The 12860-nt window shown below is 37.8% G+C and overlaps 3 protein-coding genes and 1 long non-coding RNA gene across 6 annotated transcripts in view; 1 reads left to right on the top strand and 3 right to left on the bottom strand.

The window, feature by feature from the left end:
• Positions 1-35: 35 nt before the first annotated feature.
• LOC125712182 (extracellular calcium-sensing receptor-like) overlaps positions 36-12860 on the bottom strand; it is a 28448-nt gene continuing 15623 nt past the window's right edge. Inside the window, exons 4-8 of one of the 3 annotated variants that reach the window (XM_048981956.1) lie at positions 11731-11958; positions 11454-11577; positions 11303-11360; positions 10888-11179; positions 36-477 (exon numbers count right to left, since the gene is read on the bottom strand). In XM_048981956.1, coding sequence (XP_048837913.1) covers positions 37-477; positions 10888-11179; positions 11303-11360; positions 11454-11577; positions 11731-11958 — 1143 coding nt within the window. In that variant the 3' untranslated portion in view covers position 36. Of the gene's footprint in view, positions 478-10372; positions 11361-11453; positions 11578-11730; positions 11959-12860 lie in introns of those variants that run through there. The other 2 variants (XM_048981958.1, XM_048981955.1) reach the window with 2 other exon arrangements.
• LOC125712188 (extracellular calcium-sensing receptor-like) lies at positions 2559-4280 on the bottom strand. The gene is made up of 3 exons (XM_048981967.1): positions 3798-4280; positions 2849-3116; positions 2559-2670 (listed from the first exon to the last, which is right to left on the bottom strand). Exons 1-3 carry the CDS (start codon positions 3995-3997, stop codon positions 2656-2658), a joined length of 483 nt encoding a protein of 160 aa, XP_048837924.1. The 5' UTR covers positions 3998-4280; the 3' UTR covers positions 2559-2655.
• LOC125712190 (uncharacterized) overlaps positions 4873-12860 on the top strand; it is a 62243-nt gene continuing 54255 nt past the window's right edge. The window contains exons 1-2 of the long non-coding RNA XR_007383204.1: positions 4873-5106; positions 11008-11092. This is a non-coding gene — a long non-coding RNA (uncharacterized LOC125712190). The remainder of the gene's footprint in view (positions 5107-11007; positions 11093-12860) is intronic.
• LOC125712186 (extracellular calcium-sensing receptor-like) lies at positions 5551-8655 on the bottom strand. Its single transcript, XM_048981963.1, has 5 exons — positions 8414-8655; positions 7732-7978; positions 6911-7606; positions 6568-6691; positions 5551-6456 (listed from the first exon to the last, which is right to left on the bottom strand). The coding sequence occupies exons 1-5, from the start codon at positions 8611-8613 to the stop codon at positions 5681-5683; spliced, it is 2043 nt and encodes a 680-aa protein (XP_048837920.1). The 5' UTR covers positions 8614-8655; the 3' UTR covers positions 5551-5680.

The raw sequence follows: 12860 nt of genomic DNA, 5'->3' as shown, positions 1-12860 counted from the left end.
CATTTATTTTAAATTGAAATTACTTTTCATTTCAGCTTACAGTGATTTTGATGCCATTTTGCCCATTAAATGCTTCTTTGAATTTAATTCTGGCTTAAAAACAATAATATAACATTTGGGCAGAAAAATGCAGAAAAGAAGGCTATAAGTGGAAGCTAAAATGGCAAATATCTCGACGGCTACAGTGAATTTCCCAGGTGAGCTGACATAAGCTGGGATAAAGGTGATCCAGACAGCACAGAATATGAGCATGCTGAAGGTGATGAATTTGGCTTCATTGAAGTTATCAGGCAGCTTCCTGGCCAGAAAAGCCAGTACAAAGCACAGGGCAGAGAGGAGACCAATGTACCCCAGCACAGCCCAGAAGCCCACTGCTGACCCCACATCACACTCTAGAATGATCTTGTCTTTGTAGTACTTCGTGTTCTTGTTGGGGAAAGGAGGGGATAATGTTAACCAGAGCAGACAAATTAGCACCTGTATGAGAGTGAATACAAGGACACTGAGCCTCTGCTGAGAAGGTCCAAACCATTTCATGACATTACTGCCTGGGAGTGTAGCCCTGAAGGCCATTAACACCACTATTGTTTTCCCCAGAACACAAGAGATGCAGAGGACAAAGGTGATCCCAAACGCCGTGTGGCGCAGCATACAGGACCAGTGAGAGGGTCGGCCGATGAAAGTGAGTGAGCAGAGGAAACAGAGGGTCAGGGAAAAGAGCAGCAGGAAGCTCAGCTCAGAGTTGTTGGCTCTGACGATGGGCGTGTTTTTTGAGTGCAGGAACACAGCCAACATTATCAGAGCTAAAAGTGCCCCAAAGCAAGCAAAGGCAAGAAGCAGCGTCCCCATAATCTCATCATAGGACAGGAATTCTGTAACTTTTGAAACACACTGGTCTCTATTTTCATTGGACCAATATTCATCATGGCACTGAATGCAGGTGATGGAGTCTGTAAAAAATAATTTCATATTTATATATAACGTAAAAGTTATTGCAAAAAACAAACATACATTATAAGATAAATTTCAACTTTATTGTTCAGAATTTGGCTATAAAGAGCCACATGCTTTACAAGTTCCTGCGTCGGCAGACATGATAAGTTACCTGTCTGGTTGCTGATTTCTCCCTCAGCGCAGTGTATACAGTCAAAGCAGCACACAGGCCTTCTCTTATTTAAAGCTTTTCGCGTTCCAGGAAGGCAGCTCTCTGTGCAAACAGACTGCGGAACCTTCCAGAGATGCAACAGTCACATCAGTATTTCTGTTGGGGCCCCTTAGCACTTTAAATAATGTACAGTATGTATGTTTGTATGTATGAATGTTTCTATCTATCTATCTATCTATCTATCTATCTATCTATCTATCTATCTATCTATCTATCTATCTATCTATCTATCTATCTATCATCTATCTATCTATCTATCTATCTATCTATCTATCTATCTATCTATCTATCTATCTATCATCACTTCCTGTAACATTTCTGATTTCTCTCTCTTTCTGCCTCCAGAATGTAAATATGGATGTAGAATTATACCTAGAAATCTATAGATTGTATGTGATCACCTTGTCTTGGTTTCCAGTCCAAACAATACTGACATTCTGCTTTATCTTAAGTCTCTGTCCACTTGGTAACGACGCATCATACCGGCCAACATTGATGATTTTGACAAAACCTTTTGTGTCAATTTGCCAGTTCACTAAATCATACTGAGGGACAGAAGCTCCATTTTCATCAAAATAAACTTTGTCCCCACAATGGGTGATAAAATTTATTATCTTCAAATGCCGTAACACCTGTGTGGAGAGATTTTCTTTTTACTGAAAATAACAATAAAAAGTATTTTGAAACTCCAGTGTATATCATAATGAGAGTAGTTGAAATCTGTATTTTGTTACCTTATTACCGATCTCACCTGCCATGGCTGAATGTCATCCTTCTTAGAGCATGGCTCTCCAGTGCTGGGGTTCTCTCCCTGGACACAGTCCAGGAGGCTGTGCAGTGCATGGGCTATGGCATACACTCCCTTGTAGACACTGTAGACAGTTCTAGACTCTGACATGTCTGTATAGTCATTAGTGATGGTCCTTACATCCTCTGTCTCATTGCACAGTTTTGAAAAACCAGAGCTGCTGTTGACAGACAAGCGACAACTAAACGCTGTTTCCCAAAAGACCCTAGTGAAGCTGCTTTCAGGATGGTCTGATGGTCGAAGACTGAGCAAAAAGTCTCTCAGTCCTGGGATAAGGCATTCAGTGATAGCAAACCCCATTGCACCCTGCAGTAAATTCACACTGCCCACTGTTGCTAAATCTCTTGTTATGATCCAGGCCTCACTACCAATCCACTGTATACCAGTAATATTTGCACTCTTTGTTATTTCCAGGAATCTTCTGAAGAAGGACATGGACATGAAAGCTAAGACAACTTTGGCAGTGGATGTTTTTATTGTCTTTGCAATTGAAAGCACATGTTCCTCTGGAGCAGTATCAATGAACTGTGTTATGTATTCAATACAAATCTCTTCCTTCCTTGCAAGCTTTGTAAATGCAGCTGCCCCTTCCTCAGCGTACATCTCATTGCTGTAGATAAACCCCACCCATGTCCAGCCGTAATATTTCAAGAGCTCAACTAGGGCTATGACCTGAAAGCGGTCACTGGGCACAGTTCTGAAAAATGAAGGGTAGAGTTTTCTATTACTCAGACAATCACAGGTTGCCAGGTGGCTGACCTATAAAATAGAAAATAGAGAATATAATTATTTTCAGAAATTTCCAATGACGTAAAACCAGTAATCTATGATGATGCGGCTTAATAATTAACTGCAATCTTTATAGTGATACTCACCATAGGAATGTGTAAAGGGGAAATGGCTTTGCTCACTATACTACTGGGTCCTGATGAGGAGCATCCAATAAGTGCTTGCACTCTGGTGTTGCTGCAATCATCAGGTCCAGACACAGCAGTGAACACTGCACTGAGTATCTGGATGTTTCCACAGGCATTGTAGATCCTGTAGCCCAGTGTGACACCTGGGAGCAGCTTGTTGTTCCTGTTAATCTCCTCAATGGTGAAGACCATCGTACGGGCAAGCTTATATTCCCTGTAGTTCTTCCTGATAGTGAAGAGAAGCAGTTTAAGACACGGAATGTACAGCCGTCACAGACACAAACTCAATTCATGTCATCCTTTGATTCATGAGAAATTGTCGGATAAGTTAACGGTCATCTCTAGCATTAGGATGTCACTTCTGCTCTTTACTTGGCTGGTTTCAGGCCTTTCCTAGTGTCTCCTGCTTCACCTTATTCTAGTGTACTGCTGTCTTAGAAATTTTGAACCTGTAAGCAACCTGCTATTCAACATAGCCTTCTTCCAGCAGAACCACGATTGAAAACCAGGATTTAAAAATGCAGATTTGTTTACAAATGTAGGGTGGTCTCAATTTTTTCTACATACATATATACAGTATATATAACAAACAAATGCTATAGTGACATGAAATTAAGACGTCACAACATTATTTTTAGGCAATTATACACTACCATAGATATTTTCCATTTGGAAAACATATCTAATTTGTTTGGTCCCAGACAAGCGTACATTATCCTTTGCAGTATACACAACGTTTAAATTAGTATAGTAAATCTCGCCTGCATAAAAGAAATTGTACCTTCTTGTATTGTGTGAAAAAATATATTGTTTTCCCACACTGATATACGGGTGCATTTGGTTAAAATTGTATTTGGTTTACAGGTTTAAAATGAAATAGTTTGTGTTCCTGGAGATGTTCACTTACCTTATGCATTTTGAAAATGTTGGTTGCACTGTGAATTCAAAGTTGTCTTTTGTGTTTATGTTGTCAAATGAGAAGACACCTCCTATGATGAAGTCTCCATCTTTTGATAGGTCAGGAACTTCAGCATTCCCAACTAATTTGCAAGTGGGATTCTGTGCTCTTGTTAGCAGAGCAAACAGAATAACTCCAAAGAGTCTCATTATTGAGTACTGGCCAGACAGAGCTGCAATCTGGAGAACAGTTTAGATTCTACAAGCATTTATAACAATTCCAGCATCCCGCTGTGACCAGTTCTCGAGGGTCATCCATAGTTACTGTGACCTCAGAAGTAGCAAATAAGCTTTTAAGTTAGTGCTTTGTTAATTTTTAGTTTGGTTCATTTGTGTTTTATGACCTGATATGACGTAGTCGAGGATATGTAACAATTGTGGAAGAAAAATTTTACTTAATGTTCTGAAAAACATGTGTCGGAAAAGCACTTTTTATGCAAGTTATTACGTTAATGTTGGTGTAACAGCCAATAATGTAATAACTATATGAAAAAATGATTATATTTTTGCCAGTCAGGGGCATCGCTAGGCCTGTTTTAGGGGGGCTTTACCCCCCCATAAAACGTTTTTATTCTCCCCAAATAAATGTGTACTTATTGCTCTGCGCTACAATTTGTTTGCCATCGCCGCCCCATCCGTTCATATCTAACTACGCCCCTGTCATTACTCGGTTGCTACAACTATATTTATGCATTGATTGTGGTTTAAATGAATTCAAATGAATTACAAGATTTGTGTTGTTGGCAGCAGTGCGAATTTGTCCCGCGAGGGGCGACAAAACGACGTGCTGGCAGGTTCATGGAGGGGAGGGGAGGGGGCGATAGTGACTGAGCGCTCCATGCAATCTGAGGTACACCATGGAGAAGGACGGAGAAGAGCAAAGAACATGTATCAGCACTTGCTCCTGTAGTTATTTGTAAAAAAAAAAAAAAACATGTTGTTTAACTGAATTTCCCTTGTAATCGATGAATAAGTATATTTGACCTGTTACGTCTTTTCACATTTTATAGCGTACAGTAATATAGTTTAAATGTGTGCACGAGAGTGGCGAGTAGCTGGCGCGCGGGGATAGCCGTTGGTGATTTCAGCAATAGCTTCTCAGGAAATATTTTACGAATGTCTTAAAGTTAAAATACAACATACATCATGAGGTTTGATAATTTATGCCTTCTGCTTTTCTATTATCCGAACTAATTAACTAGAATTAATAAGTTAATTGGACGTGACCCATTACGTCACCAGAACGACTTGAATGTAAGGTTTGTACCAAGATGATTTGTTATACCTCAATTGTAAGTGCGCCTGTAAAGAAAATATATAATTTACAAGGAAACGCAATTGAGGGAACTTAATTAAATTTGAATTGCAGTTATTTCGTAGAAAGCTGTAGAAGTAACCCCTTCGTGAGGTGAATGAGGTCACAGCTGGTGCTCGTTAATGAGTATTTACGTCTTACCTTGAAGCAATTATTTTAGAAACGTGCACTGTTAACTGATTTTGGTTAAATGGGGGAGTCTTATTTTTAAAGTATAGTTTGCACTCCATTTATGTTCTATCATGGTGTTTTATTGGTGACCATTATATTATTATAGTTAAATGGCCATTAATTCTTTTTTTTTTTGGGGGGGGGGGTATTAAAAAAGTGTAGTATGTTTTCCTGGGAGTAAGAAAGGAATTATAGATACAATTAATACACTGATGTATACACTGGAAAAAACACTAATAATGTGTTATTTTGAATGGCATCGAGATCTGTGTGAAGTCATTAGATTAACAGTAGCAAAAGTTTATTGCCAGACATTTTTAAAAAATATTTGCATTTTTTGCTCTGTTTCAAGACAAAACTGAAATGATTTCACTCATTACCATATACTTTGCTAGTGATCTGACATACAGTTCAATAAATGCTGTCCACATCACACAGTATATAAGAATGCTTAATGAAAGAAGCTTTGCTTTACCACAATATAGAACATGAATAAGCAGAGCAGTCAAAAGGCACAAGACAGGAAGAATTTCTGTGTGCTCTAAAACACCAGAGAATCCCAGATCCAACCCTACAGCACACCCTGGAATTGGCTTGTCTTTGTAGTACTTCATGTTGATGTTGAGGAAAGGAGGGGATAATGTTAACCAGAGCAGACAAATTAGCACCTGTATGAGAGTGAATACAAGGACACTGAGCATCTGCTGAGGAGGTCCAAACCATTTCATGACATTACTGCCTGGGAGTGTAGCCCTGAAGGCCATTAACACCACTATTGTTTTCCCCAGAACACAAGAGATGCAGAGGACAAAGGTGATCCCAAACGCCGTGTGGCGCAGCATACAGGACCAGTGAGAGGCTCGGCCGATGAAAGTGAGTGAACAGAGGAAACACAGGGTCAGGGAAAAGAGCAGCAGGAAGCTCAGCTCAGAGTTGTTGGCCCTAACAATAGGAATATTTTGTGCATTCTGCAGGATGAGAACTGCCACTGCTGCTGTCAGGAAAAGTCCAAGAATTAATAATGTACTTAACACCCAACCTAGAATCCCTATATGGGTGATACTGCGATTGTTGTCCGCTTTTATCGCAGTTTCTAGAATGTATGGAAAATATTTCTTTACACCTACAGAAAAAAGGGAAAAATCAAGTTTAGTCTTCCACCCTTGAAAATTCAAGCATATAACACAATAACATGACAGTTTATTTTTTATTTACAAATTTTGCATAATCATACCAGGTTGGTTAGACATTTTTCCTTTGATGCTTAGCATGAAGAAGCACAATTGTCTCCTTTCCTCACAGTGGTCTGTCTCCTCTATTTTAGTTGGGCAGTTCCTTCTGCACACTGATCTGGGCACCTTTCAAAGATGGAGTACTTTTAATGCCCAGTTTTAAATGCAGTGCATTTTCGTTATCAGATAATGTTAAGTTTTAAAGATCTGGTAACGGTTTATGTGACTATTAGCGATAAAATTAAAAAATGTGAATGTTGCATTATGTAACAGTATTCTTCCATTTTTAGACATTGGTTATAATATACCAATATTAAGTTCTTCATAGGAATTTAAAAGTCATACCTGCTTTAGTGGAGAATAATTCCTGTTAGGACAGATGGAATAAGTGCTGACAGTTTGTTTATGGTGTGTGTGCACAGTGCTATCAACAAAGCATACTGATTGATATGTGACCATGCTAATATCATTATAGACTCCGCGCTGAGACATGGGACTGAATTCTCCATGTGGAGTCATACTGTAATTTTCTGACAAGTGCTTGTCCCAGTAGTCCTTGGGAAAGGTGTTGTCTGATGTTTGCATATTCAACCAGAAGTACTGCAGCCCTGCAGTGTGGCACTCTGTGATGGCAGAACTCATTAATATCTGCAGAATATTTGCCATCCCAACAGTTACTAGATCTCTAGTTTGAATCCAGGCCTCAATTCCAATCCACTGTATACCTGTGGTACATTCTGTTATCCCAAAGAGCCCTCGAAAGTAAGTTTTCATGGTCTTTGGACTTAAAAGCACAGTTTTTTCCAAAGTTGTGTTGAGGTATTGTGTCATATATTCAATATATATTCCCTCCTTTCTTGCAATTTTGGTAAATTCTGAGTACACATTTGTGCAGGAGACAAATCCAAACCATGTCCAGCCATAAGGTTTTAGAAGGACAACTAGGGGGTTGATGTGAAAGCAGTCACTGGGCACCATTCTGAAAAACCAAGTGTATCTGTTTCCATCGCTCAGACATTTACTGGTTTTCATGTAGCTTATCTATAAAGGAGAAAAAATATATTAATGTTCTTATCCTATTAAGATTTTAAATGAATGATGTAAAACGTATAACTTGTGAGAATACTGTATATTAATGAACAGCAGTGTTGTACAGTGATTCTCACCAGTGAAATATGTAAAGGGGCAATGGTCTTGCTCGCTGTGCTGATGGATCCTGATGAGGGATGTCCTTTGAGTGCCTGCACTCTGGCCCTGCTGCGGTTCTCTTGTCCAGGCACGGTTGTCCATGCTGCACCGAGCATTTTAATGTTTTTACAGGCATAGTAGATTCTGTTGCCCAGTATGAGCAGCTTGCTGTTTATCTTAATCTCCTCAGTGGTGAAGGTCATTGAATGGGTATGCTTAAGTTCTCTGTAAAATAAGAAGGGGTAGATAGCCCACACAAATATCAATGGAAAATACAAGATTTATATTCATTAAACACACCATGGGTTTACATATTAAACATATGTTAAGTATAATTATTCAATTCAATTGTGTCAAATTGTATATTGGAAATTTTTTTATAATAAGTGGTATGTGTATCTCAATAAATATTTTATTATACTAGCAAGAAGAATCTGTGTACTTACAGTGAAACTGCTTTAAAATAATTAATTATGACAGTAAACTGTTCTCTGAAAGTTCTTAAGGTCCAATTAATAACTCTAACTGAAAACAGACAGTGTATTGTCTTATATCACTGTCACTTAACATATTTCTTACTGCCAGTTTTATACTTTGCTACTGAAAATCAACCCATGAATACAGAAATCATTTTGGTTTTCTCAGTGGAATTTCACTTACCTGTCCAATGTTATCTTTAACGGCATTATTTTGCATTGGTATAAAATAGCCATGAAAGAATTATAAATGATGAAGATTCCTCCTTCTGTCATACTCATGTCATTTGATTTATCATTGTTTGATTTGCTTTCCAGCAATTTGCAAAAGGAATTATCTCCCCTTGTTAAAAGAGCAAAGAAGATAACTCCAAATAGTCTCATTTCAGAGTCCTGACTCTGTCAGAGTGCTGATCTTTTAGTGTGCCTTGCTTTTATAGCCTTTGTGTGTAGCACAGGTGTAGGACGACAACTGATTTTCAATAACGTGCCTAATTCTCAAAGGTAATCTGAACATTTGCTGAAGGCCATGAACTTAAACAAATAACATCCTATTCACTGAAAGATTGTTTGTTATCTGGGAAGTTTTTTTTTTAGGTTTCAGTGTTATGATGCAGTGAATTATGGACTGTTCAGTTCCTTTGTAGCTTTACCATAAAAAATATGAAATACAGAAAAAAATACTAAGCCTTTTGTGTTTGTGATGGTTGTGATTATGGTGTATGACCATAGCTGACTTTTCCACACAGGAAAGGTGTCTTTATAATGATGAAAAAACAGTAAAAGCAGAACTTGCATGAATAAAAATCAAAGTTATGCATAGACACTCATTGTGTAGTATTATTTAAAGTTTTAGGTAGCATATTCATAGACCTCTTTGTATATGAGGGTGAGGTTGGACCTTCAAAACACTAATGGTACCTCGTTTTTCAGTTTACTACAGGGGAATATTTATTTATTGGCTTTACCTATGATTTGACCTCACAAATGTATTGCGCCTGAACACTGCAGAATAAGGAGTGGCAACCTGCAGGCCCCAATGTTTCTGAGGTCAGGAAAGAATGCCTGGTTTCATACTGAACCAGGTCAGCCTCCAACTAGAGGAGAACAATGCACCCTGTAACACTGTGCAATGCACCTGAGAATAATTAGCAAGAAACACCTAATTGACTTTTTGTGATGATGACACTCTACTGTTATGTTACTATTCCAATGTTTTTGACAAACACTTTGAGTTTTAAGTTGTTTTTGACAAGTTTCTGGATCAAATTTTTTGCTTGCCTGCTGTATCTGCATAATGTGCATTTATGCATATTTTTTCAGATTAAAAGGAATTTTCAATTAAAAAGAGTTACTTTAAAACCACAGTGAATTGTTTTGTAGTAGAAGTTATATTTTATTAATACTGCTGTACAGTACGTGCATTACAGGATGCTCTTTGAAATCTAGTAATGTGCTCTGAAATATTGTGTCAGCAATATTCTGACTGGTGTTCAGAATTTTTAATTGTCAGCAGAAAAGTTAAACTAATTTGTCTTTTCTGCAGATTTGAATATCTATCTATCTATCTAGATATATATATATATATATATATATATATATATATATAGATATATAGATATATAGATATAGATAGATATAGATATCTATATAGATAGATATCTGTCAGTGTATCATTTATTATATGTTACAGGTTAGACTTATGTTTACATTTACACATTAAACATTATGCATTAAAATAGGTCAATATTGATCTATATGTCTTCTGTATCCTGTTGTGCAGCACAGAGTTTTATGTGAATCTGGAGCCTATCCCAGCACATGAGGCAGGGGACGCTAAGTAAATATTTTCTGCATTTTTTTGCGTGTTTTAGAAATATGAATATTGTTTTATTACTGGTCTGCATTTGATGTGTTTTTATTTACACGGAATGCTGTAAAAAAGCACTTGAGTGTTTTGGAACATTTGATGCTGTAATACATTTTATGCCCACTAGAGGGGATGTAACACTATTTTCTTTACCTTATAGACCAGACAGAATATTGACATGGGTTGCCGTTTTCACTTCTGTACTTTTATGCCATTCTGATTCTGTAGATGCAGAAGTAAAATGTCAAAAAAGCTTGAAGTTAATCAGTATGTAATTTATTAATTTCCAGTTATATCACAATGTAACACATTGTTCTCTTTATTGTCACTATTACTTAGTATTGTATTTACTAGTATTCCCTGTGTGTTTTGCCCAGTATGTGCTTTTTTGTGTTTTTTTCTGGTTTATTTAGTATTATGTAGCATTTTGGAATGAAAATGCAAAATAGCAAACCAGAGCTTGAGGCTAAAATGGCAAATATTTCCACAGCCACAGTGAACTTCCCAGGTGAGCTGACATAAGCTGGGATAAAGGTGATCCAGACAGCACAGAATATGAGCATGCTGAAGGTGATGAATTTGGCTTCATTGAAGTTGTCAGGCAGCTTCCTTGCCAGAAAAGCCAGTACAAAGCACAGGGCAGAGAGGAGACCAATGTACCCCAGCACAGCCCAGAAGCCGACTGCTGACCCCACATCACACTCTAGAATGATCTTGTCTTTGTAGTACTTCATGTTCTTGTTGGGGAAAGGAGGGGATAATGTTAACCAGAGCAGACAAATTAGCACCTGTATGAGAGTGAATACAAGAACACTGAGCCTCTGCTGAGAAGGTCCAAACCATTTCATGACATTACTGCCTGGGAGTGTAGCCCTGAAGGCCATTAACACCACTATTGTTTTCCCCAGAACACAAGAGATGCAGAGGACAAAGGTGATCCCAAACGCCGTGTGGCGCAGCATACAGGACCAGTGAGAGGGTCGGCCGATGAAAGTGAGTGAGCAGAGGAAACAGAGGGTCAGGGAAAAGAGCAGCAGGAAACTCAGCTCAGAGTTGTTGGCCCTGACAACAGGTGTATCTCTGTAATGAAAGAAAATTATGAAAACAATTATAGTCAGACAGACTCCAAATGAGCAAACAAATGCCAACGTTATTCCCATTATTTCTTCATAAGACAAGAACTCAATTTCTTTTGTGACACACCGATCCCTCTTCTCATTGGACCACTTATCATCTGGGCACTTTGTGCACTCAGTGGAATCTGCCAGTGAAATACACATAATTAGCCAGTAGAAAAAAAAAAACTGAAATCAAGGCATTTACAGACTATACTTTTAATGTTCTTGGTATTTACCTGTAGTATTGCTGATCTCCCCCTCAGCACAGGGTATGCAGTCATAACAGCAAACAGGCTTTCCTTTCTGCACGGCCTTGCGGGTTCCTGGGGGACAGCTCTCACTACACACTGACACTGGCACCTGGCAGGGACACAAAAGCACACACAGAGCAGAGTTCAGGGTACAGGTCTTGAAGATGGTTGCTGCTACTTTTTGAGTAACACTGAAAACACGGTTGCTGAAATCTCACACTTCTGAAATTACTGTGTACATATTAAATGGTAATGGTAATACCTTTTTGCTGCCTCCTCCCCAGACAATCTTAGTGTTGTTCATGATAAACTGTTGTCCTTTTGGTAACGATGCATCATAGTAGCCAATTGTGGCCAACTGTATGGTGCTCTCATCCACATTTTGTAAATTTATCAAATCGTATTTGGCTGATGGATCTCCGTTGATATCAAAAAGTATGTTTTCTCCCGTTTTTAGTGTGAAATTCACAGTTTGCAGGTAGTGTAAAACCTACAAAGGTGAAATTGATTGCCGTGGTAAGACCCCATGTATTCAAATATTCTCCATACTCTGAGGCAGCAGCTGTGGATTGCTTAGATGAGTTTGTTTTTTACCTTAACAAAATCTTGCTATAAGGTAAGCTTCCTTTCTGTTAACCATGAGTAATTGTTTGCATGTTACCATGGCTTCCTAGAATGCTATTAAGACTTTTTTGAATATGTTCTTAATATGTTGAATGTTTGTTGCAGGCCTAGAAAAAAATCTTGCATTGACAACAGTGGCCACTCTTGTATATTCTTGATTACTTCTCAGGTTTTTATCTGAATAGCCTTGGGTAAAACTTGTTAATTTTGGTTGAGTCAAGTACATTTTTTGTTTAATGGTACATGTTAAATGGAATTAGTAAAAATAATTTTATATAGCTAGAGCAGAAAGACAACAAAAATTTGTACCTAGAGTTTGGTAAGAATTGCAAAAACATAATAAGTGGAGTGCACATGCATTTGTATTTGTTAAAATAGTGCATTAATAGTGTTACCACTGAAGTATAGAACACTAGAGTGCTAATTGTCTAATTCTTGCGCTGTGTGTGTGTGTGTATATATATATATAATGCATATGTAAAACCTTATTTTATACTACCTAGTTTATATATGATGTAATGCTAAGTAATGATAAGTGAACCTATATTATGTCTTTGCCATTTAGGTTCACTTTGATTTTAGTTATGCTGAATCGGATACTAATTTAAATTCTAAATCAGTCAGTATTTCTGAATTTTCTGTGCTGGGCATGTCATGAACTTTCCGTTATGATCAAAGTAAATTGTTTTTCTCTTTAGCAGTTTTTCTGTAAAACAATATATATTTCTTATTCAGTGATAGCTGGTTGAAACTAGATTTATTACCTAA

The sequence above is a fragment of the Brienomyrus brachyistius genome, chromosome 17, assembly GCF_023856365.1.
Source record: "Brienomyrus brachyistius isolate T26 chromosome 17, BBRACH_0.4, whole genome shotgun sequence".
Classification (NCBI taxonomy): domain Eukaryota; kingdom Metazoa; phylum Chordata; class Actinopteri; order Osteoglossiformes; family Mormyridae; genus Brienomyrus; species Brienomyrus brachyistius.
This window is presented reverse-complemented; position numbering and strand designations above follow the sequence as displayed.

What these genes read in the sequence shown, in the direction of transcription:
- LOC125712188 (XM_048981967.1), bottom strand. Translation starts at nt 3,997, where the DNA reads ATGAGACTCTTTGGAGTTATTCTGTTTGCTCTGCTAACAAGAGCACAG. An exon ending in ACATTTTCAAAATGCATAAG is followed by an intron (nt 3,117 to 3,797) that starts GTAAGTGAACAT and finishes CTTCACTATCAG; the next exon opens with GAAGAACTACAGGGAATATA.
- LOC125712186 (XM_048981963.1), bottom strand. Translation starts at nt 8,613, where the DNA reads ATGAGACTATTTGGAGTTATCTTCTTTGCTCTTTTAACAAGGGGAGAT. An exon ending in TTAAAGATAACATTGGACAG is followed by an intron (nt 7,979 to 8,413) that starts GTAAGTGAAATT and finishes CTTATTTTACAG; the next exon opens with AGAACTTAAGCATACCCATT. An exon ending in CCCCTTTACATATTTCACTG is followed by an intron (nt 7,607 to 7,731) that starts GTGAGAATCACT and finishes TCTCCTTTATAG; the next exon opens with ATAAGCTACATGAAAACCAG.